General features: G+C 59.9%; 1 protein-coding gene across 8 annotated transcripts; it reads right to left on the reverse strand.

Annotated features, from left to right (window-relative positions):
- Window positions 1-1,265: 1,265 nt before the first annotated feature.
- On the reverse strand, window positions 1,266-24,024 carry IL17REL (interleukin 17 receptor E like). 8 transcript variants are annotated; one of them, XM_059187324.1, is made up of 16 exons: window positions 23,817-24,020; window positions 20,320-20,347; window positions 7,438-7,587; window positions 7,210-7,319; window positions 6,860-6,974; window positions 6,569-6,613; window positions 6,189-6,328; window positions 5,870-5,941; window positions 5,734-5,788; window positions 5,118-5,281; window positions 4,990-5,034; window positions 4,666-4,723; window positions 4,301-4,473; window positions 4,061-4,141; window positions 3,788-3,845; window positions 1,266-2,592 (listed from the first exon to the last, which is right to left on the reverse strand). In XM_059187324.1, the coding sequence occupies exons 1-16, from the start codon at window positions 23,931-23,933 to the stop codon at window positions 2,567-2,569; spliced, it is 1,437 nt and encodes a 478-aa protein (XP_059043307.1). In that variant the 5' UTR covers window positions 23,934-24,020; the 3' UTR covers window positions 1,266-2,566. The 8 variants fall into 8 exon arrangements, 7 of the variants coding, with proteins under 7 accessions (XP_059043307.1, XP_059043310.1, XP_059043308.1 ...); XM_059187327.1 differs by having other exon boundaries at window positions 7,222-7,319; window positions 23,817-24,019; XM_059187325.1 differs by having other exon boundaries at window positions 4,310-4,473; window positions 23,817-24,018.
- Window positions 24,025-24,327: the final 303 nt, after the last annotated feature.

Consider the following 24,327-nt stretch of genomic DNA (forward strand, 5'->3'; position numbering starts at 1 on the left):
GCCCTCCGGTCACCGAGGCCAAAATGTTGCTGTTTCACTCACACTCGTGGAACCCACGCCAGGACGTCCCGTGGCCCCATCTGCCTGCCACACCCCACCTCTCGCCAGTCGGATCCTGCTAGAACCAGGTAGCTTATGACCCTCACCCCTGCCGTCTCTGCTCTCGGGGCACCAGGACCCCCCTCTTCCACCGGGCACCCCCCCCCACGTCCTATCTGCGTCCCCAGCCTCACACGGACACGGGGCACCCAAATCGTTGATGTCTCTAGCCTGTTTGGGCTCTTGTCTGTCCCACGCAAACTTCAGCTCAGTCCAGGGCAGACCCCTCGGTCCCCGGCTGCAGGGACAGTGATCTTCGCTTCTCGCACTGGTCAGTCGGGCGCCCAGGGGGTGGTCAGAACTGCTTGAGGATCGGAGAATGAATGGGATACACGGATGTCCCAAAGTTGCCCTCCAGTTCAACGGTGAGCCCTAGGTGGGGGACCCAGCCCCTCCCTCTGGTCCTCCCCATCCTGGGGCCTGAGATCATCCGCGGTTCACGCCCCAGGCCGCTGGGCGTGGTCAAGGTCTCGGTGCGGAGGTTGGATCGCTGAGCACAACTGCCACTGGGTGGCAGCACACGTGGGGACCACGGGGCACCTGGGACCCAAGAAGGCGATCCTCAACTCATTCCCTATAGCCCTGAACCTCTTTGAGAGGAACAGTCATGGCCTCTGTTTGGGCCTCAGATTTCCGGATCTGTGGAAGGCCAAGGCCGCAGCAAGTCTGGAGCCTACACCCGGTCAGCTCCTAGCCCTCCCTGGTCCACTCCTGGCAGGCCAGGTTCCCAGGGGTAGCCCTGGGTCCGAGCCAGGGTCTCTGCACGGCCACGGGGCTCCTGGGGGGACCCGGTGGGGGGAGCAGGAACTCCAGGCAGGGAACGCGCAGCCACAGCCGGACTCTGGTCCCTCGCCCCGCCTGGGCCTCGATGGGGAGGGAGCACCGCAGGCAGACAAGGACCTCCAGAGGACTCCGTGCCCCCAAATCCCAGGCAGTGAGGAAACATGGTGAGTGCAGAACCATAGGCAGCCCCTAAAGCCTGACGCAGGGTGGGAGTGGGTGGCCTGGGGCCCGAGGGCGAGGCCTCCCTGACCCCCCCGCCCCCAACGTCCCACCCTCTGTCAGCTCCTGGCTTGACCCGGCCTCTGGTAGCCACTTTACGGGGACTCTGGAGGGGCTTCAGGAAAGGGCGCCCCCCGCCCCACCCCCATCCGTCGTGGGGCTGAGCACCCCTCTTCCTCTGGCTCTCCCGCCCACACATGGCCCTGGGGCAGGCCGGTGCGGTAGTGGCGTCTCCAGCCACAGGGGTGTCCTCGGGGACCACCTGGGGGCTCGCACGTGGTGGGGGACCAGCAGGCTCTCTCTGCGATCTGGGCCTCCACCCTCGCCTCCCTCCGGAGCCCTAACCCTCCTCACCAACCCACTTCCCCCAAGGGGCTTCCTCGCCCTGCAGACCCCAACTCTGTCCTCAAGGGAAGAGGCGAGCTAGTGGACAAGTGTTTACTGAGGGTGGGGGCACACTGGCTTGGTCCACCCCCGAGGTCTCTGGGGGCATCAGCCCCCTTGACAGAAGAGGGCAGGGGGACAGCGGAGCCTGGCCCTGGATTTGCCGGCTGTGGAGATGGGGCTGGCCGGCGGCGCCCATCCCTGGGAGCGCAGAGGTCAGGTGCAGAGGATGCCCGGCCTCCAGATGACCGCAGCTCAGGGATCACCCTGGAAGTCCTTGGGTGCGACACCAGAGTCTATGGGGTACATCTGACAGCCCAGCTTCCGGGTGACCCTGACCTGGGCTGTGGAGACCCCACTGCAGGGCCAAGGGTCCCCCTGCGGTGGCCATCAGCGAGTGGGACAATTCTGAGAACTGCCCGTCCTGACAGGGACCTCCTAAGGCCACGGGAAGTGGTGAGCCCTCCCTGGATGGGCCGAGCCGGGGGGCCAGAGAGTGGAGGACGACCTGACCTCTGGGAGGGCTGGTGCAGGGGTTTGGGGGGCCCAGCTGGGGACCCCGGTCAGTGTGCGAGGGCTCAGGGCAGGAGCTGAAGCTGGTCCTGGGCCTGTGGAGCATGTGGGCTCCCACTCAGTTCTCCAGAGCTCTGGGAAAGCTCCGGCAGCCATCAGGCAGCTGCCGGGCCCCGGTCCTCAGGCCAGGGATGGTGGCCACGACCACAGGCGATCCCGAGGGAGGCTGCACCAAGCAGGGACAGGGCAGTCAGAGGCCAGGCCATCTGGGAAGAGGGCGGCCCACCCAGCCGTTCTGTAGGCCTTCAGCAAGGGGCTTCAGGAAGGGGCTGGAAGTCCTTCATCCGACCCAAAGCCCCGGGCCTGGCCTGAGGGCCCCCAGGGAGCTGCGGGCCTCTGGGGACCGAGAAGGTGGCTGGCGCCACAGCCTGGGCTCCCGCAAGCCACCTCCAAGTCCTGACGTCTGGCTTTCTCTGCCAGAGGCCTGGGAGCTCGGGTGGGGGCTGGCCTCCGCTGAGCCCCTGTATTCAGCCGGGGCACGTGCTGGCGCCTGATGAGGCTCGTGGCCTCAGTCCTCTGTCCCCTGGGTGCTGGCTGGAAGGAGAGGAACAGGGTGCCGGCTCAGCGCACCGGTACCAGCCTCGTCCGGGACACACCCCCTCCAGTCACCCGCCCCTGTGGCAGGAGGAAAGAGAGGGAACCGCAGGCCCCCAGTGCTCTCCATCCCGGAGAGCCCGCGCGTGGCAGCAGGCCAATGGTCCATCTTCAGGGACCCAAAAGCAGGATGCACTCCCACTTGAGCTGAACCCACCCCTCTGCTCTCGGGCCTGTCCCTGGGACCCTGGGACTGGCCCAGCGCAGCAGGGAGGCTCTGGCCTTGTCTGGGGCCGGCTCTCAGGTCATCTGGCTGCTGGGTGGGGGAGCCCTAGTCCAGACACAGGCCCCAGGGATGACCATCACCCCCGCCAGTGATTGGCTACAGGGGACCTTTGCTGGGGAATTGGGACCCAGACTTGGATGGTAATCTCCTCTGGGGGAGGTCTAAGAGGCGCTCCCCAAGCTCTAGGGCATTTCCGGTGGGGCAGAGGGCAGGACTGGGGCAGCCCTAGAGCCTGGAGCCCTGGGCAGGCTGGGGGCGCTGGGTGGGTGCGTGCCCTAGAGCCTGGAGCCCTGGGCAGGCTGGGGGCGCTGGGTGGGTGCGTGCCCCTCCCTCTCCCATCCCCCTCGTGCCCCCGAGACCCCCTCAGTCCACTCTCCCCTCAGCAGCCAGAGGGCTCTAGCATGTGCACATGACCATGTCTGCTCCCCACGGACATCCCGTCGCCCTTCTCAGGACCCCCAGGCACTCTCCTGGGCCACACCCAGGACCCCAATGCTTCGCTTTGTCTCCTGTAAAGCCTGAGGTCCCAGGAGCCTGGGCCTAGTGGCTCGGCAAGAGAAGGTGGGCTGAGGGACATCGTGAGCTCCTGGATGGCTGAAACCAGAGCCCTGGTCGGGGGTGATGGACACCCAGGGTGACTTCATGGCTGACCTTGCGGGGGGGTGGGCCCTTGACCCCCTAAGTCAGGGGTGGGTCCAGGTCGGTCTGCCTTGGCCTGGCTTGGAGTCTGGGCCGACTTCCAGGCAGGTGGTCCCCCTGTCCCCCACCAAAGCCCAGTATCCTGTACAGGGCTCACCATCCCCACCCTGAGGGTGCAAGATGGGGACTGGGCCCAGAGCTGAGGTTGGGGTCCACAACCTCAGGACCTCCAGCAGCCCTGGGGCCCGAGACCCTTGGGGGGAAACTCACTGCAATGTAGGTCACATAGCTGGTGGGGGGCGGAGAAAGTCACGTCAGTCCTCCAGCCCTGGGGAACGGGGCAGCTCAGTCAGCATGGCTTGCGGCCTCTCCCGCAACCTGACTGCAGCCCCCAGGGCCCCGGCCCAGGGAGGCTGCTGGGCTGACAGGCCCCCCCGAGAAGCTCTGGGGGCAGAGTCCCCCCTCTGTGATGCCATGATGCCAGGGAAGCAGGGCTAGGACTGCAGGAGGTGGGTGGGGGCTGGGGGGGGCAACTCCGCCCACCTGGATGCAGGTGTTGGGGACACAAGCCTCTTCCGTGGGAATGTCCACAAAGGCCACTGCAAGGTCAGTCACGAAGTCACTCTGGGTGGGAGAGGGGTCGGTCACAGGCAGTGACGGGGAAGACTGTGTCACGGAGGGGAGTGCCCTCCACACCGGGCGGCCTCCAGGGGCTGATCAGGGCCTTGCAGACAGGAAACGGATCAGCCACCCTCCCCAGGAAGGAGCCCACTCACTGCACACCCGGCTCACTGAGGCTGGGGCGAGGGTCGTGGCCCGGGGCCCTGGGCGGCAGGCAGGCGGCCACGTCTTCCTTTGGTGACATAGGTGCACCTGGAAATGGGCGGCACTGGGCGAGAAGAAGGTGACCCGGAGGTGGCCCCGAGAGGCGGCTGGCTGGACGGTCATCTTCCAGGCTGTGGGTGGGGGGTTGAGGCCCAGCACCACCCCCCAGTTCCCCTCCTTCCTCCCACGGACCAGCTCCCTGTTATCCCAGCTGCCTGACCCAGAGGCATCCGAGGAACCCGGAAGAAAGTGGTGTTTGCTGTGTCCACACAGCACAGGCCCCCGGCCAACCTCGCTGCCCTGCGGCCCCTTGGAGAGCTCACCTTGGAAGTGTCCCTCTTGGAAAGGGCATCGCACCCAGGAGCCGCGGCTGGTGGAGAACTGCAGAGAGGACTTGAGAGGCTGGAGGTCCCCGCAATGTGTGCGGGGCTGGCGGGGGGCTGGGGCCCGCTGGGCCCCCCAGAATCCCCTAGCTCCAGCGTCAGACCAGGATGGGGCTCAGAGGGGTCCTCAGGAGGCTGGGCAGGGTCCAGGAGCGCGTGTGGCTGCACGCCCCAGCCCCAGTGCTGGGCTCCCCTCCGCCTCTCCTTGCTATGTCCCCCTACGTGCTGACCGCGCCCGGGGTGACCGCGGCCTGGCGCACTCACCTTCAGGCAGAGCCGGGGCTGTGTGTCCACCAGCGGATACTGCACCTGCGGGGGAGGGCGGGGGGCGGCGCTCAGGTCAGGCCCCCGCCATCTGCGCCCACCCCCATCCCCGCCGGGCGGGTACTCACCCTGCCGTGCGCCGGCCGGCCCGAGTGCTCCAGGTTGTGGCAGAGGGCCCCTGGCCCCGGGCGCCAGCACAGGCTCACGTGGCCGCTCACGGGACATGCGGGCTCCCAGCTCAGTGCCCGGTCCCCCGGGTGGTAGCGGATAGCATCCCACAGGGCCTCCGTCTCTGCAGGGACCCACCCCTGTCAGCGGAGCCCCCACCCACTTGTCTGTCCCAAGGCCTGTGCGGGGCATCCCGGGGCAGAGCTCAGAGCGGGCACCCCTCCTCTGCGCCCGCGCCCCCGTCAGCCCCTCTCAGAAGCCCCGCTTCCTCCGCGTGAGCCGGGCCGGGGCGTGGGTGTCCATGTGTCCCGGGTGTCCGCTCGTTTTTGCACACACGTGTCCACGCAGAGATTCGGCTCCCAGAAAAGGCCGGCCGGACACTCACCGTTGGCTACGTGCCATCCACGGCAGGCTCAAGAGGGGGGGCGGGCCTGAACGCACGCTTCATTCCCTCTGTGTCCCCTCCAGGCTGAAGCAAGCTGCACCCCCCCGCCAAGCTGGGCAGCCCCCGACCTGCGCTCCTCCCGCGCTGCCTCGTCCCCCGCCACCCCCTGCTCCACACCGTAGGGCACTTGCCGTCTTCGAAGGGACAGGCCTGCATCCGCACGGCGTCAGGGGTCGCAAACCAGCCCTGCGGGAGGGGCTGGGGTCAGCTCAGGCCCAGTCCCTCCCTCTGTCTCCTCCGGGCGGTGAAGGCCACACTCTCACTGACCTCGAGGCACAGGCACGGCAGCTCCTGGCTGTAGGGCAGAGAGACGGTGCGGGACATCCGGTTCCCTGTCACCTGCGTGGAGTGGAGCGCTTGAGGGCTGGGGGCCCCAGTGGCTGGGACTGGGCGAGGCTGGGAAGGCCTGGGGTGGGGGTAGTGGGCAGGAGGCGGGCCTGGGGGGGGGTGGGAGGGGGAAGGTGAGGACAGGTCCTTGGGCGGGACTTGGGCAGGGGATGCGGCCGGGCCAGAGGCGTGTCCAGGGCCGTGGGATGCGGCCGGGCCAGAGGCGTGTCCAGGGCCGTGGGATGTGGCCCGGGCTCACCCGCACGGGGACACCCACATCGTTGCAAGTGAACCACTTCAGGCAGAGCCGCACGTAGTAGTCGGGGGCCCCGGGGACCTCGGGCACCTGGACCAGAATGACCTTCCGGCTGCGGTCCGCCCAGTAGGAGAACTTCCCGGCTGTAAAACGGTGGTAGGTGGGGGCCACGCTGGGACTCGCGGTCACTGGACAGAGGTCTCCACCTGTCCTGAGAGCCTCCAGGAGACGGACCCTTGCTAGACCCAGGCATGTGGGAGTCGCCCACCTGAGGACCCATCATGACTTCCCAAGTGGGACAGGCGGAAGACATCCCTGGCAGGGCCTGCAGGGGCCTCCCCAGGGTCTGCGGGCAGCGGTCCCACCTGGGGAAGGGGCCTCACCAAAGCACACGGGCATGTTCCTCCCCACGTCCTCGTGTCTGCAGTCTGCAAACGGCACAGCAATGGTGGGCCCAGGCTCCTGCTCCCGGCACCTGTGCCCAACTCGGGCCTCTGCCCACGTGCTTTACAGAAGTCTCTCTTCTCCCAGGGAGCCCGTGACCCCGGATGAAGTGAGAGGGGCTTGCTGCGAGCCCCCGGCATGGGGCCCTGCCCCCTGCCCCAGATGGCCCACCCAAGTTGTCCCCAGAAGCCAGCGGCAGCTGCACCCGGGCCAGCCCCATGGGCTCCCACCTTCCACATGGTACTGCTGGTCCAGCTGGACCCCGCAGAAGTGGGGGACGGTCCTCAGGGTGACGTAGAGGCTCTGAGCCACGCTCACTTCGAAGCAATCAAAATGCACCTGCAGCTGGGCACACACAGGTGTGAGCCAGGTGGGCCTGGGGTCTCTAGCGCCCCATCCCTGGCCTGGCCAGCTCCACCTTGCACAGCTGGAACTCGGGAGAAGGGTCCCCAGTTCTCGGGCCTTGGGAGGAGCAGGAGTCCAGAAGGGAGGGCAGCCGGGAGCAGCCAGGGGACAGCTGCTCCGGTCAGGCAAAAGCTTGGGGTGGGGCCAGCAGGTCTGCCTCAGGCTCCGGCCTCACCTGCCACCCTACCTGCCGGCGGCGGGAGGCTCTAGAGACCCGCACGCTCTGACACTGAGTCTCCTGGGTGTCCAGATTCACGGAGCAGGCCTCCAGGCCCCGCAGGCTCTCTGCGCGAAGGGAGGGGCCGGGCAGGCGGGTCAGACCAGGGCAGGGATTCTTCTTCTTTCCCCTCCTCTCTGTGGAGTGCAGTTAGTGGGGTCCCCGGCCCCCCAGACTGTTTCTCACCATGCAGCACGAGGGAGGCCTGCACGCGCAGGAGCAGGGAGCAGCCGTCGCGGGGGGCACACTTCATGGCAGTGGAGAGTGTCAGGGCCTCCAGGACCGAGGGGGACACGGACGAGGGGGGTGGCCGGCAGAAGCTGTTAAAAATGTTCCCTGGGGAGGAAAGAAGGCTGCTGAGTGCCGTGGGGCTCCCCAGGGCCTGGCTAAGGCTTTGTGGGTGGCCCAGCCAGTGGAGGGCGCTCCGGGACGGCGTGTCTGGGGAGGAGTCCTCACTGAATTGCTCCAGTGCAATCAGGGAATGGCCCCCAGTGGGTCCACTGGGACACACAGAGGACCTGCCCTGGAGCCAGCTGTCTGTCGGGCATCAGGAGTGGGGCCAGACTGGGGAGCAGACCCCACCTGCCCAGCACAGGCGCCTTCTGATAAGCTAGCAAGCCCCATGGCCTCTCTTTGAAGTCCTTCAGGGCACCTGGGTCATGACCCCAAGGTCGTCGGAGCCCAGATCGGGGGTCTCGCTTCCGGGCACGGGGTGCTGAGCCGAGTGGCGGCCTTCACTTGGCCCGGCTGGCAGCTGGGGACTTGGAGGACAGAAGGGTTATTGCCGTGGAGCCCTGGGGAGGCCCGTGGCCCTCCGAGTCAGCAGCCCAGGTGCCCTCCTGCACCCAGGGCTGCGGGTGGTCTGCAGGCAGGAGAGATGGGGTTCAGGCCCGGTGTCGGGACGGTGGAAGGAAGTAACCCCGAGGTGGGCCCGCGTGTCCAGGAAGGGGAAGGTGTGTGTCCTGGGTGGGAGCTGCGGCCCCCAGAACTCCCAGGGGGACCTGTTGGGGCTGGAGCTCTGGGAGACGGACGGGCAGCAGAGGAGGGGGGGACCCCGTCAGACCAGGCCGAACTGCACCGTGAGTGAAGGGGGAGCGGAGGAAGACCCCTCTGCGGGGAGGCTGAGGAGGAAGGGTGCGCCCCAGAGGCCCCAGCCCCGGACCGAGGTGCAGCCCTGAGGGCGCAGAGTCTGTCCGTCCGGAGCCTGCGGACTGTCTCCGCCCCGGGACCTGCTCCAGCGACCTGCGAGCAGGTGGGCTACGGAGAAGGCGGGTGCCCCAAAGTTAGGTCTTTGCCGGACGCAGTGGCCCTGCCCACCGGGCCTGGACACACACGGTGAGGAGCGCGTCCCTGGGTGGAGCTCACTCCGACGGCTTCAGAGAGAGACTCACGGGACGTGAGGACTTACAAGACCCGAATATATTCTTGGAAAGGAAATCGGCTCTGTGGACCCCACTGCGGCCCAGGCGGACTCTCCTGTAGGACACGGCCTAGAAAGCCAGCCAGAGGGTGTGCAGAGGGGTTTCAGGACGCGGCAGGAGGAAAGGGAAGACGAGGATGTCCTTGAGGTGACGCTGGGCTGTGGGGGAGGCAGAGAGCCTGGGCAGACCCGCGTGCCCACGTTTGCGGGGCAGAGCACGAGAGAGGAGAGGAGTCTGCGCGAGAAGGCAGGAGAAGGCTCCCCCGCGGGGCCCAAGTCTGCACGCCCATGAGGGGAACTGCGGGGCAGGCAGGAACCCGCCCAGAGGGTCTGAGGGAACCGAGTCCTGCGCTCCTGGGGCTGGGAACAGTCCCGTGGGCCATCTGGCCCTGGGTATGCCCCACCTTTGGAGGAGTCTTGCCTCGGTGGGGGGTGATTAGCCTCAGACTGAGTGCTGCTCTCAGCCTGCCCAGCGCCCCCCGAAAGTTTAAGCGTTAGCCCCGAAATTTAACTGCCTTTCAGGAGAGCCTCAACGATGTTTGTGGGAGTAAATCCTATGTCCAGCACACAACAGGGTAAAATTATCAATTCACAATGACAAGCCATGCAAAGAATCAGGAAAATACAACCCATAATGAGGAGAAGAATCAATTCACTGAAACTGATACAGGTTCCAGAATCGGTTCAAGGACGTCAACACAATGACCACAGCTGTTTCCGTATGTCCCGTCTGGTGCGCACAGACGTGGGAGACTAGATAGGGAGCTAGAGCTCAGAACCACCTTCTGGAAAAAACATAATGTCTGAGATGAAAAACACATCGGATAGGATTAATAACAGATCAGATATTTAGAAGAAGGAGATTGGGGAACTCGACAGAACAACCGAAACAACCCAAACAACCCAAAACAACCCAGAAAGAGATACTGTGACGATGAGACGGCAGGAGAAGCGTCGGCGGGACGTCTCCAGCGACCGAGTGCACGGAGAGTCCCCAGAGGGATGCAGGGAATGAGAAAAAAAATCGGTACCTCCCCGACTTGATGAAAACTGTGAAGTCACAGGTCCAGGAGGTTGGTGAGAGCGTAAGGAGATGGAAAAAATTACGAGGCACCACGACCCCTGCTAGAAGCCAGTGACAGACGGAAAACTCTCGAAGCCGCCAGAGGAAAAAGACACGTTACACAGAAGGACCGAAGGACAGGACAACAGCGGGTTTCTCGTGGGAGACGGCAGAAGAGGCCCCAGAACGCCGCAGGCCAGCCTGCCCACTGGAGCTGTCTGCAGACGAAGCCTGAATAAAGACTCCTTCAGCACACAGAAGCCGAGAGGACTCCTCATCAGAAGGCCCGCACACCAAAAAGAGTTAGACGGGCCCTTGGGTAGGAAGGAAAATAGGAACATGGTACCAAATGGGGCACCAGAAATGATGACCAGGTAGACACACGGTCTGTTTCCTCCATTTAAGTCCATTTAAAGGAGGATTGACTGTTTACACGGAATAATAAATAGTAAGGCACTGGGGGTCTAGAACACGCGGGAAAGGGAAACGTGTGACCACAACCCCACAAACACCTGGCGTGGGGGGAAGGGCACCTGGGGCGCGCAGCCCGTTAAGCCTCCGACTCCCAGTTTCCACTCAGATCATGATCTCCGGGTCTTGGGGTTACGGGATTGACCCCTGCATCAGGCTCCACACTCAGCGGGGAGTCTGCTCCCTCTGGCCCTGCCCCCGCTCGTCCCCCCGACCCAAGTAAATCAGTAAATCTGACACACCAAATGGATGGCCGAGGTGGGGCTGCCCTACGGCTGCCACGGCTGTTTGTGCCGTGGGGCACCACGTCCTGAAGGTGGAGTATAATGCGTAAAGACGTACGTTAGAAACACGGAAAAACAAACAGAAAGCAAAAAAAACACCAAAATGACCAAAGAGTTTCAACTATTAAGTCAACTGAGGAGATAAAATGAAACCACACACACACACGCACACACACGTGCACACACACACGCACACACATGCGCACACACACATGCACACACACACACACACGCACACACAATTAACAGAAAGACGGCAGAAGAAGAAAAAGCGGACAAAGACGATCAGGAACAAAGGACAGGAACGTGGTCCCCTTGGCTTTGACCGCCTCCGTAGCCAAGCTCAGTGCAGACGTTTGACGCCGTAGTCAGGCAAAGACACTCAGGATGCAAACACAAGCCAGACCAATGCAGGCTGCTGTAAGAGACGCACTTCACATAGGACAACACCGGCGCGAAGACACAGGCTGCCAGAGCTAATCCAAAGAAAGATGGACGGGTTGTGACCGGACGGCATGGCTTTCCTGGCAAAGAACATTACCAGAGAGAAGGACACTCACTCCACAGCGATGGAGGGAGCAGTTCCTCGGGAGGACACAGCAGTCACAACCGATACGACGCACTTAATGTCAGAGTTTCACAGGGAGACAAAACAGGTTCAACGACAAGGTCGAACAGACAAGCCCACCGTCTTAGTTGGCTTCAACAGTCTTCCTTCTACACTTGACCGAACAAGTGGGCAGAAAACGGAAGGAATATGGTGGCCTCGTATGACACAACCAACCCGCTCGGCGTCCCCGGCATTTACGGCACCCCCCCCAAACAGCGGTGGCGTCTGCACGTGGTTCCAGTGAGCACGGAACATTTATCTAGATAGACTGTGTGGTCCATAAAATAGTCTCAGTACATTTAAAAGAATTCAGATCAAACAAACTATCTTCTCTGATCAAAATGGAATTAAATCAGTCATTAATAACATAGTTCTGGGGGCGCCTGGGGGGCTCAGTCGGTTGAGCATCTGACCGTTGGTTTCCGCTCAGGTTGTGATCTTAGTGTGGAGTCCACTCGAGAGTCTCTTTCCCCTCCCTCTGCCCCCTCACCTGTTCTCTCTCTCTCTCTTCCTCTAAAATACATAAATAAGTCTCTAAAAAACTAAAATAAAATATTTCTGGAAAACCTCCCAATATTTGGAAACTAAACAATACACTTTTAAATAACGTTCAGCCAAAGAAGATATGAAAAGGGAAATGAGAAATTACTTTGAACTGAATGAAAATGAAAACACAACATACAAAAATATTTGGATGCCGCCAAAACATTATGGGGGGGGGGGATTTGTAGCGCTTAATTCCAAATTAGAAAAAAAAAAACTCACATTAGTGACATCAGCTTCCACCTTAAGAAACTAGAGTAAATGCACGTCCTTAAGCTAGTGCTAAATTACACGTCAACTATATCTCAGACCGAGAAGAAAGAGTAACAAAACCTAAAGTAATCAGAAAAAAAAAATAAGACCCGAGTGGAAACCAAAGAAATAAGAGACAGAAGAGCAGTAGAGAAAGTCAATGAAAGCGTAAGTTTAAGAAAGAGCTACCACCAGTTCTATGTGGATCCTTCCAGAACACTGATGCAGCAGGAACAGTGAGGAAACCATTCTCTGATATCAAAACCTGACAAAAACATTACAAAAAGAGAAAACTACAGGAAGCTCATGGCCACAGAGTAGAACCTCTAAACAAAATTTTAGTAAAGGGAATCCAACAACATGTAAAAAGATAACCCATGATAACCAAGTGCAGTTTGCCCTCGGAATACGAGACGGATTCAATGTCGGAAAATCCATCACTGTAGGGCAGGCCTCTCGGGGCCCCTCCCTCTTGGGGAGCTTTGTGTTCTCGTGCAATAAACTTGGCTTTGCTGCCTACCAAAAAAAAAAAAAGGAAAGGAAAGGAAGAAAGAATCACTACAATTATGTTAACAAATTTTGAAAAACACATACGATCATCTCAATAGCAAAATTATTTTGCAAAACCCAATATCTATTCCTAAAAAAAAAAGAAAAGAAAAAAACTTAGCAAACAAGGAACATAAGGAAACATTCTCAACCTGTTAAAGGCCACCTGTGGGGAACCTATGGTTACTGCCGTGTTTGCCGGTGAAAGGTCTGTTTCCCCGTAAGATCGGGAAGGAGACCAGCGTCACTGCTCTGCTCACTTCTGTCCAGTGTTGCATTAGAGATTGTAGTCAGCGCAATAAGGCAAGAAAATAAACTTCCTTTTCAGTTTGGAAAGAAGTAAAGCCGTCTTCATTTGCAGATGACATAGTTGTCTCTATAAAAATCTAATGCACTCTGGGGCACCAGGGGGGCTCCGTCATTTAGCGTCTGTCTGCCTTCGGCTCAGGCCGGGATCTCAAGATCCTGGAGTCGAGCCCCACATCGGGCTCCTCATGGCTCTGCCTGAGGTTCTCCCTCTTCCTCTGCCCCTCTGCGCCCCTGCTCATGTGTTCTCTGTCCCAAATAGATAAAATAAATCTTTTTAAAAAAAGGTTTTATGTATGTATGTATTTATTTATTTGAGAGAGAGGAAGCGTGAGAGAGAACACAAGCAGGGAGTGGAGGGAGAAGCAGGTTTCCCGCCCACCGCTCCTGCTCTGCCCCTCAAACAGGGAGCCCAATACAGGACTCCATCCCAGGACCCTGGGATCATGACCTGAGCTGAAGGCAGACATTTAAGTGACAGTGCCACCCGGGCACCCCAGTAAAATAAATCTAAAAAATTATGCTATAAAGGTCATTTCCTTCTTCCTGCCCATCTTCCTGTGTGTAAGAAGGCAGCAAGTTTCTAAACTCCTCCCCAGAACTTGTGAGATGCCATACTGAGCTTGGCCCCATAAGAGGGGGTTTCTCCCAACTTGGTTTAAGTTTATAGAAGATCATAAGTGGGAAAAATAAAACAATAAAAACAATAATTTTTTTTAAAGCCTTAGGCACACAGAGCACAGCTGTCCTCATACCCCAAGCGCTTCTCCTCATCATGTCCTGAGGGGTGAGACCAGGACCGGCAAGGAGGTCGCAGGCTCCTGTCACCTCCTTCTCCCAAACTGATGGATGTCAAACAAAGAAGGAAGAGCTGAGCTGCCTTTCCTGATCCCCACGAGCGGGCGGTTCTGAGCAGTGTCCATGATCACTCCTCCCGTACCCGTCCGAGTTGTAAGCAATTGTCTGCACCTGGCATGGCCCTGCCCTGTGTGTCCCTGGCCCCCCATGTCTTGGAGATGGTGCAAGCAGTGGTGGGGTCTGATGGGCTCCTCTGAGCCAGGGGCGGCGGCCAGCCCGCCAGCTGTCCGCAGACTCCACGGTGAAGCCGAGTGGCCAGCCAGGTAATGTGGGGCTGGGCGGGGAGAGTTCTGTCCCCAGCCTGAGGTTCCCGTGCCCCGGGGAGCACCGGAGAGCCTCACGTGGCATTCCCAAGGGAAGGCAGAGCTCTCTTCCCACCCATGGGCACCTCATGTGTGTGAAAATGTCTTCTTCTCTGCAAGGAATGAGAAACCCACATCTCTTGACCTTTTCTGGGGGAGGGGAAGCAGATCTGCTCCAGCCAACCAAGTAAAGGGCGAAAAACAGAATTTAAAAAAAAAAAAAAAAGGTAGAGCCATGGCAGAGACGGACTCATGGGGAGCACAGAGCGTAGCGGCCGCAGAGAGGGAAGACGCCTGTTGGAGAAGAATGTGTGAGAACAGCTCCTACTCCAGACCAGCTGACCAAACGGGGAGGACACGGAGGAGAAGAGCATACAGAGTACACAGAGAAGAGAAGAGATGCAAGCATGCCACGGTATCTGTGGTGCAAAACGGGGCAAGCAAGTCGTTGTCCCTCCGTGGAAATCACCGTGCACCCAAAATTTGTTATGAAGCCTTGTGGGAGTCTCCCTGTGGGAGTAGTAAATACATTCGATCTTTTCAAAGACTTGAAAAGCTGCCGCAGAGCCGTACTTCAGGGAGGCCTAGCAGATGTACTCTGAAGAGGAGAAACAGGAACTCGAAAGAAGAAGAGGGTTCCAAAAGGGAACAGTGAACTCAGCGGTTGGCGAAATGTGGTGGTGAATTTAAATTCCTCTTGACAAAAGAAGAGGAGGAAAAAGAAAGAGTTCTCTGTGTTCAAAAACAAGCTGGGGGTTTCGTTTCCCGTAATATGCCAGACCAGGCTGTCCGGGCCAACTCTCTAGCCGAAAACAGCTAACAATGCTGGAGGAAAGGTTCCAAGGAAACTTGGGAAAGCTGCTCAAAGAATCAGCATCATCAGGTCAAAGCCTGAGAAACGGCAGAGGGAGGCAGAGGAAGCCGGCGACATCATGGAGCTGTCCCACTATCACTACCCCCCTGGGCTGGAGGCCAACGGGGAGCCCGCCAACCCTGGGCTCTGTGGCGTGGCTGCTCCGAGTGCGCAGGGAGGAACAGAGAGCTTCCCACGGCCTTCAATGGGTCTGGGTGCTGCTGTCCAGCCCTTGTTCGCATCTCTAGGAAGGGCCAAGGGACCTCAATCTGTTTTTTAAAGGGAAATGGTCCTGACAGTCACACGTCTTCTCTGGGTACCACTCGGAAACAAGGGGAATCTGATCCGGGGGAACCTCCATCATCCTAGGCCATGGGGAACCTCACGAGTCATTTCTTGAGGGCACTGAGCAGGCATATTTAAAGATGAGCAGATACACCAGAAAACAAAGCACCGAGAGGGAAACCTGGCAGAAATGAGAGCCCCATGGAGTCTTCTGGGGACAAGCGCACGAGATGTAACTGTAGACCTGCCACCCTAGGACAAGCTCGGAAGTATGCGCGGTGGGAAACAGAAACTACAAAGACGGACCAAACACATTTGCAATAAACAGAGTTTCTAGAAACAAAACCCACAGAAACAGAAATTAAAAATGCAACAAGTGGCTTCCAGAGCAGCCTGGACCTCACCAAAGAGAGAATTAGTGAAGCAGAAGGTCCTAGCAAATGACCCCGAAGGCCGCAGAGGGACAAAGAGATGGAAAATACAGCAGAGACATTCAGAAATGTGGAGAACGAAGTAAAATGGCCAAGATGACCCCGAGGAAGGAAAGGAGGACAGACAGGGCCGCCGGCCGGCTTTGCAAAGGCTCACGCAAAAAAGTGGAGTGTAGGCCAGTCTCCCGTATGAATGTAGTTATAAGACCTACATAAAACTGTAGCAATTTGGTTTAATAATATATTAAACATGACTGGATAGGATTTGTTTCCAGACTCCACGTGTGGTCAAAGTTGGAGCATCTATCAGTACGATTCATCTCACTGAAAGATTAGAGGAGGAAACCGCATGATTATTCTCGCAGGTGCACACAGTTTTCGTCAGGTTCACTTCCTACTCATGATAAAGAATGTTTAAAAAGCTGGGAAAAGAAAGGCACCTCCTTGTCTCGATAGAAGTCATCTTCCTCGAAGGCCCCATTAGCCTGGTAACGTCGTGAATCTCGTGAATACCAGGACTAAAGGAAGGCTCCCCATTCCACACTGTCCTGGTGACTGGAGCCAGGTCTGTAAGACCAGAAACACACACAGGTTTATAAACTGTCATCATTTACAGAATTCGTGATTATCCATATACAAAATCTTAAGAGACTCAATGGGAAATCTATCAGGAATAACAAAGAATTTTTAACAAATGTGCTAGGTACAAGATCAGTATACAAAAGCAGCTGCTTTACACCAGCAAAACCAATCGGAAAATACAATAAACTAAAGCAACCTTTCACACTATCCTTCAGCCTCTGAAGAACGTAAGTATAAGCTTTGAGGAAGACCTAAATCGTTGGCAAGGCATACCATGTTCATGGTTGGAACACTCATCTCTGAGGTCATTTCTGCCTCAAATCAATGGTTGTAGTCAATGCCAGTCAGATCAAAATGTGTGATATTGTAACTTATATAAGAAATATGCTCTGTGCCCCTTATCTGGTACAAGAATCCTAAAACCCTTGGAATTTTCTGAGAGCTAAGAGCCAGGAGGGTGTCTTTTGTTGTTCATAACAAACCACGTTCAACCGCAACTAAGTCCATCTTAATGAGGTAAGTTTCAGAAAGTCCCAAGGGTGGGGGCTGGTTGCCAGGGAAATCAACCACATGATGACCTCTGCTGAGGAGAGAGGACCCAGAGGTCCCGTCAACCACCAATGGCTGGCGATTTTATCAGCCGTGCCTATGAAAAACCTTCCATATAAGCCTCCATAAAAACTCTAAAGGACAGGGTCTGGAGCACTTTTGGGTTGGTGAGGACATGGAGCTGGGAAAGTGGGAGCCCCAGGAGGCATGGGGGTCTCTGTGCCCTCCTGTGTCCCTTCTACCTGGTTTTTCTTAAATTATGTCGTTTTATAAAAAACTGGTTACCTGGCAAGTAAAATGATGCTCTGAGTTCTGTGAGCCCATCAAGCAAAGAAAGTGGACAGAGGGCAGGGTCGTGGGAGCCTCTGACCCATAGCCAGTTGGTCAGAGGCAGAAGGGACACCCCAGACTTGTTGCTGGTGTTGGAAGTTGGGGGGCAGTCTTGTGGGACGAAACCCCTAATCTGTGGGTTCGGAGGCTAAACCGGTCGTCTAGGTAACTTGGAACTGAGTTAATTGCTTGGTGATACTAAAAAATACACACATTGGCTCTCTCCAAAATAAGTAAATAAATCCTTTTTTTTTTTTTTTAATGCGGGGGGCACCTGGGGGCTCAGTCACTTGAGCGTCTGACTCTCGATTTCAGCTCCGGTCCAGACCTCAGGGTCCTGGGATCGAGCCCCATGATGGGCTCTGCCCTCAGCTGGGAGTCTGCCTGGCATTCTCTCCCTCTGCGCCCCTCCCATGCTCACACACGCCCCCTCTCTCTCTCCAAAGTAAGTAATCTTAAAACAAGACCCGCATTGGGAAACGCCTCCTGAAATTCTCAGTCAACTTGACAATCAAAAGCTCATGTTGAAGAAGTGAAGGCATACAAAATGCTAAAACCCTTTTGAAAAGCTTTCTAGTGTAAAAATGAAATTAAGATACTGAAAAGCTCACCCCCAAAACATAGCTTTGTGCATGATTATGGAGCAGACGGCCCGATCCCCACCAGCCGGCGGGTCCTCAGCTAGTCCAAGCCCCTCCGCTCACTGCAGAACCAGCAGGCCGACTTCCTTCATTCCTTATGGTTTCATCGTCCAGAGGGGCCTCTTCCTGCACTAACCTTGAGGCTTGACATTTTCCAAACTTGGATTACCTGGTCTGCTGCTTTGCTCAGCTCTGCCCCTCCTTGCAGAATGGGGCTCTGTGGTCTGCCAGGCGTCCTCAGGGTAAACTTCAGCACCCGTCTTCAGACCCTGCATTTCTGGCTGATCAGCAGCAGGACCCGGAGGCCCGATTGTGCTCAGGATCTAGTCCGTTGGCAGGACCAGCGCTGGTGTCAAGTGCCCTTGATGGGGGGGGGGGGGGGTTGTGCTGTGATGCTGTGCCTGGACCTCTGCCGACTTTGATGCCAGCTGTCACCAGCACTCATGTCACTGGAGGATGCAAAATGGTTTTTCTACCGTTTGGTTTCCCTTGCGAGCTGGAACACTTACCCCCAGGCGGTGTTCGTAGGAGACGGGCAGGAACAAGGCTTGATCCCAGTTTTGAGGATGACGAGCAGGTTCCAGGCCATCTTCAGAAGATGGGCTGCAACTTACTGCAAGTCTTTTTTTTTTTCTTTTTAAGGTCAAATGATATTCTCTTGGCTAATGGGAGCTTCTTTGGGTCAGTTCCAAGTACTTTTTTTTTAAGGTTTTATTTTTAAGTAATCTCTACACCCAGCGCAGGGCTGGACCCCACAACCCCGAGATGAAGAGTCGCTTGCTCCTCTGAGGAGCGCGCCCGCCCCATGTACCGTGGTCTTTGAGAGCGTCTGTGCTCTCTGGTCCGAGATGTCCCGGTTCTTCGGGTCCATTCTCTTGCCCAGACCGGGAGTCGGCCACTGCTCGCTGGGCCCGCGGCCGGAAATGGGATCCAGGACCGCAGCCCCGTGCTGGGGAGGCTCCTACCATGGGAAGTTGTGTGCTTGCTTTGCTACGGGCCCTAAAGACTTTTCTCTTTAAAACCCAATCATTTTACCACAGTATGTTTTGGTGTTTGGTACACAGGATCCGTATTTTTTGTTTGCTCTGATAATACCCAGTTTTAAGGAAAAAAAATTTAATCTCCTGAGATCTGTAGCTCTTAGCATTTTTCCTGTGCCCTTGGTCTTCCTCAGCGCGTGCGTTTTGGACATCCTTGGCCTGTCCGCAGCACTCGCCATTCATTCACGCGCCGTTTTTATCTGTTTGTTCGCATCTTCTTTACTTTTAAAAACGTCCCCGTTTTTGCCTTGAGTTTCTCCCCGGTCTGCGCCCTCCCGGGTTCGTCGCACGCGGTCCTCATTTCTGAGGTTTTCCCGTATTTCCAGTTCTGCGTGGGTCGCGCCGCTCCGGAGGAGTTCGGGTCGCGCGCGGGGACTGAAAGCGACGCGGAGACGAAGGGTCCGTCCGGGTTTCCGCCGTCCCGGGCGTCCCCAGGAGCCGAGCTGTCCGGCTCGTCCCGCGCCCGCGCGGCCCCGGGGCGCCCTCTGCGGCGTCCGAGCGGGCGGACGGCGAGGCCGATGCTCCGTCGCGCGCCCCGCCTCGTCCAGTCCCCGGCGCCTCCGCGGTCCTCGCGCCGCGGCGGCCGGACGGACCCCCGGGTCCCCGCGGTGCGGCCCGAGCGCAGCCGGCGCCCACGCTGCCCCCCGCCGCGGGCCCGGGGCGCCCCCCAGCGGGCTCTCACCCAGGGCTGGGGCCCCGCCGCTCCGGGGGGCGCCGCCACAGGTCAGGCCGCGGGAACGAGCCGCAGCGGGGGGCCGCCCTCCCGCCGCGCGCCGGCACCTGCGGGCTCAGGGACGCGCGCTCACGGACGCGCGCTCACGGACGCGCGCTCAGGGACGCGCGCACGCGGCCGCCCCGCAGGGAGAGGCAGGAGCCAGGCGGGGCTCGCGGCCGGGCCCGGGGGTCGGGGAGCTGCCCCGCGGCTGGAAGAGCGGAGCCGCGCGGAGCCGTCCGCGGTGCGGCCAGGCGGGTCCCCAGACCCCCGGCAGCCAAGCACCGCGGCCGTGTCCCTGCCCCCCGCCCCGCGAGGAAACAAGCCCCGGCGAGCTGAAGAGCCGAATGGAAACAAAAGGTTAAAACCCGCGGAAGTGCAGCAAGGCAGGGGACGGTCCTCGGGGCGGGGAGGAATTGCTTAAAACACCCCCAAATCCACAGAACCCCTTAAAATGCGATCACACCCAAGTGGAGAAGTTCCAAACGGCCCTGGGAGCCCCAAGGGAGCCTCCGGGAGGGAGTGGAACTCTGTGAGGCCCGGAGCACTGGCAAGGGGCACTCCCGGCAGGAGCCCACGGCCCGGCAGGAGCCCACGGCCCGGCCGCAGCCCAGGGTCCGGCAGGAGCCCACGGCAGGCCGCCGCCACGGAACACAGCGAAGACCGAGAAGTTAACGGCGTCGGTGCGCGTTGGAGAAAACACAGGCGTTGATAAGGGGACGTGGGGCTTTCCCTGCATGGCCGGCAGGACACTTTGCAAAAGGAGCCCCCCCCCCCCCATGAAGCAGGAACACTGGGCTTCTGGGCGTGAACTGGGGGCCTTGTCCGTGTTCACCAGCTGCTGGACAGCGACATCTGGGGGACACTGTCCTGCGAGGCAGGCACGGGGAGGCCAGTAGACTGGCAAGGAAGACAGGGTGACCCTGGTGCCAGGCTGTATGAGGACGGGAAAGGCAGAATGTCCCCCTCTGCCTGAGATGTACTCACGGTTCACTCGGCTCTTGCAGGCGAAGCCCTGGGGACAGAAGAATAACACAGGGTGAGAGGTCAGCTTGGCCACTTTCCGTGCCCCCCCCCCCCCCCCGGACCAGCCCCAACAGCCAGGAGAGTCACATGGCGCTTGACTCTCCGGAAGGGCCTGGCAGTGGGGGTGAGGTGTCCCAGAGTCCAGCCCAAGGCCCAGCAGACAGCCGTCATTCAGTAGACGGTGTGACCTGGACCCCGTGGACCGGGGATCCCCGTGTCCCCAACATTCCCAGCTTCTGCTGCTGGCACAGGCCCAGCCGTTCATTCTTTAGGGGGACACTGGCTGAGCACCTGCTAGGTACTGATAAGGTGCTGGGGTTCTGGAATGAAGGAAGTGGGGAAAGCTCTGTCTTGGAGGAGCCCCATTCTGAGACCCCGACACGGTCCGGAAGGTCAGGAAGTTGCACTTTGCTGAAAAGGGATGGGGAAGGGGTATTAGAGGCCCCAGGGCAGCGTGGGCAGCAAATCTGCAGGTGTGTTCAGGGGAGCCCTTGTGGAGGAGGTGAGGGCATGGCGGGACTGGGGACCAGATTCCTATGGGGCCGGGGTAGGTGGGGGGAGTGGTTGGACCACCAGCCGGCAGGCCTCACTTTGGTGGGTGTGCCGTAGGGCTCCACGGCCAAATTCGGGGAGACTGAGGTTGGGGTGCTGCTCTGGGAGCCCAGGGGGCAGGGGGGCCGGGTCCCTGGGGCACCAGGCTGCGTGGGGGGGGGCAGGGGGGCACTTCCGGTGGCACCCAGGTGGGAACAGAGGATCCAAGCCAGTCCTCTCCTGCCACTTGGATCTGCGGTTCCACCCCCGCTCCAACCCCTTTCTAAACACGCTCATGTTTCGGAACGGTGCGGGACGCAGAGGAGAGGCGTGGAGATAGTCCTGCGGGCTTCCCCACAGCCACAGTATGGCGCGGACTGACGGCGCATTTGTACAAACTAGGGACCCGGGCTGCTGGGGCACCGCTGAACCCCATATGGTTGGAACTTCTCCCAGTTTGCATCTGTTTTCCGTGTCTCCTCAACGTCTGTTTTCTGTTTCACATTGCTCGGATGGAAGGGCTGAACCCACCTGGACAGCCTCACCCTCTCCACCATGCGACTGCGCGTCCTGGGAGCCTGGCGGCCCAGGGGTGCGCGGGCAGGAGGGGACAGCCCATTCCAGCGAGCCCGAGAGACCGACCCTGCAGAGCAGCCCTCACTGAGCGCAGGAGCCAGGCTGTGCTGGGGAGGTTCCTGCCTCCCTCGGCCTCCCATGCTTGGAATTCCCGCTCGGCATCCACTATCCCGTGGCCTGAACCTACTTCCCAAGTCCCAGAGTTCAAAGGCAGAGAGGGGCCCTGCTCATTGCCCCGAGGTTGAGGGCATCCGTGTGGCCTGGGCAGCAGGGACTGCCCTTTGTACCTGTGCCTGGAGCCCCCACAGCCCCGGAGTTGTGGAACGTGATGTCTAGTGGAGGGCTGGTGGGTGCCCCTTCAGTGCCCAGACCCTCTCTCTCCTCTCTGGGACACAGGCAGAGGGACCAGCAGAGACAAAGGTCAGGCCAGAAAGCACCTGTGGGCAATGTGACCCAGGGTCCCTGGTGTACCAGGAGCTGGGGAAGGGCATGGGAGAGGGCTGGCTGCATGCCCCTGCGGCCCGGAGCTGCCTGGTGGAGAAGTGGCCGCACCCCCACCTCCCTGGGGTTTTCCATTGGGTTTCTCGGGGCTTTCCGTGCCAGGCTTGGGGCTGTCTGTGGGGAGGGACCCCCACCCCACCCCAGGAGCATGTCTTCAGGGAAGGACCTGTGTTCCCTCCCCCGACCCCACCCGCAGCTGCCCACCACGCCCCCGCCCCGCGGCCCCGCCTCAGCTCCGGCTAGAGGAAAGGACCTGTGTGGGCTCCTGATCCACTTGGCTCCCCGCTTGCCCGGAGCTGGTCCCCGCAACACAGCCCAGGAGGCTGGGGCCCCCCAAACCATGGAGCAGGGTCTCCTGCTCCTGATGGCCCCATTCACCACCCAAGGCCCCTGCACCCACCCCACGGCAGCGTTTGCACCCTGGCCCTTTAGCTCCCCCAGTCGGTTCTGTGAGGACAATGTGTCACTGAAGACTTGCCAAGGCCCAGAACAGTCCTGTGGGTACTTGTGGGCTGGAGGGTCTCTGTGAAGGCGCTGGGGGTCGCCAGTGGCTGTCCGACCGTTGTGGCTTCTCTAGCTCCAGTGGCAGCCCCCGCCAGCTCCTGGCCTAGCCTCCTCCCCCCTGCAATCCCCTCCAGGCAAGTCCTCCGGCGCCCCTCCCCCACCCCAGGTGCCCCTGCTCCCTCCCAGCCCCTCCCCCCGGCAGGGCACCGGCCCCAGCTCCCTCTGTGAGTCGAGAGTGGTGCTGGTTTGGCCCTCCCTGTGGGGTCAGCAGCAGCAGGGCCGTGAGCCCCCTCGCTCCGCACTTGTCCTGCGGCCTCCAGCACCCCTCTCCCCTCACCTCTCCTCCCTTGGGGGCTCTTTCTCCTCACAGCCTCTGGGTCTGGGGGGCTGAGTCCTAGCCCAGCTGGCCCAGTGCGGGAGCCCTGCTGGTGGCTCTTCCTGACCCCACTCACATCAGCTCCCACGCCTGATGGGCTTCTCAAACCCCACATTTCGAAACCAAGTTGCCCCCCCAGAAGATCCCCAGTGGCTCTAACTCCCCTGGTAAAGTGCACACAAAGCCACCCCCTCCCATTGTCCACCTTCACTGTGGGGGCCCCGGGTCACCCCCTGACCTGGACCCAGCCGTTTCCTCTGCACGCACGGCTCCCCAGCACCCACACGTTGTCTGCTCGCGCCCTGTACACCTCCAGTCCCCGAGGCCCGGCGCGCAGGGCAGGTGCTCCAGTGCCTCCACCCTGCGCTCTCCATGGTCTTTCTGAGCCCTTGTCCTTGCGCTCTGCTGAGCCCGGGATGCCTTTGGGCTGTGTCCCCACCGTGCCTGGACCAGTCTCCAGGGACACAGGCACCCATGGCAGGTGCTGCCTCCCTCGGGCGAGGCTGAGTCAGTTCGCCCAGCGGTGAGAAGTCCTGGGAGGCCACCGTTTCCCAGCACACGCTTGCCCTGCGGCTCCTTCCTGTCCTGGATTAGCACGTTCCTGCAGCCTTCCCTTGGCGGGCTGTCCACACAAGCCGGATGATGAAACTGGGCTCCCTGAAGCCACGAGGGGCTTCAGGGAGAGGGACCGGGTGAGGGCACTTCAGTGGGCCCCTCCCGCCGGGGCTCTGGGCCAACAGGCCCTTGAGCAGAACTGCAGGGCCAGCCCCGTGCCTCCCAGGGGTCCCGAGGCCCCGGCGTCACCCACTGCCTATCGCCGTTCGTTCTGTGCCAGGCGCCAGGCCGGCGCCCACCTGTGAAGGAGCCAGGGCCCCCTCAAGAGGAGACCCCAGGAAGGCTCGGGGCTCACATGAGAGCGGGAAAGGCCCCCTGATCACTGGATGGGGTCGAGGAGGAGGCAGGAGCTCACCTGCGAACAGGAGAGGCCGCATTCTGCAATCTTGGGGATGGCCAGACTGCGGTGCGTGCTCCAGGCCAGGGAGAGCAGCACCACTGCTCGCCCGGCCAGCATCCGGCCCGCGTGCATCGGGGGAGGTTGCAGGACGGCCGAGGAGTGGCTCCTTGCCTTCCCAGCCTGCAGCTCCAGCCCCAGAGACAAGTGGGAGAGTCGACTGAGTCTCCTCCCCGAGGCAGACACTCCCCATCCTGATGGAACAAAGCCCAAGCGGGCTGGCCGTAACCACAACCCCATAACTTCCTGCCAGGTCCTGGCTCGGGCAATGGGGCCTTCAGACTCTGGCCAGTTGCCCACAAAGTTTCTAGGATGCCAAAGGAAGCATCTGGAACCTTAAGTTTTTGGGGTTCCAGGTAACCAGGTTCCCCAGGGGGCTAGACGCAGGAGCAAGGCTGGCTGTGGGCCTGTGTCAGGGAGCTGTCCCACATTCCCCACGGCTCCCCCGTGTCTCAGGCAGTCGTCGTGA

The sequence above is a fragment of the Mustela lutreola genome, chromosome 8, assembly GCF_030435805.1.
Source record: "Mustela lutreola isolate mMusLut2 chromosome 8, mMusLut2.pri, whole genome shotgun sequence".
Taxonomy (NCBI): domain Eukaryota; kingdom Metazoa; phylum Chordata; class Mammalia; order Carnivora; family Mustelidae; genus Mustela; species Mustela lutreola.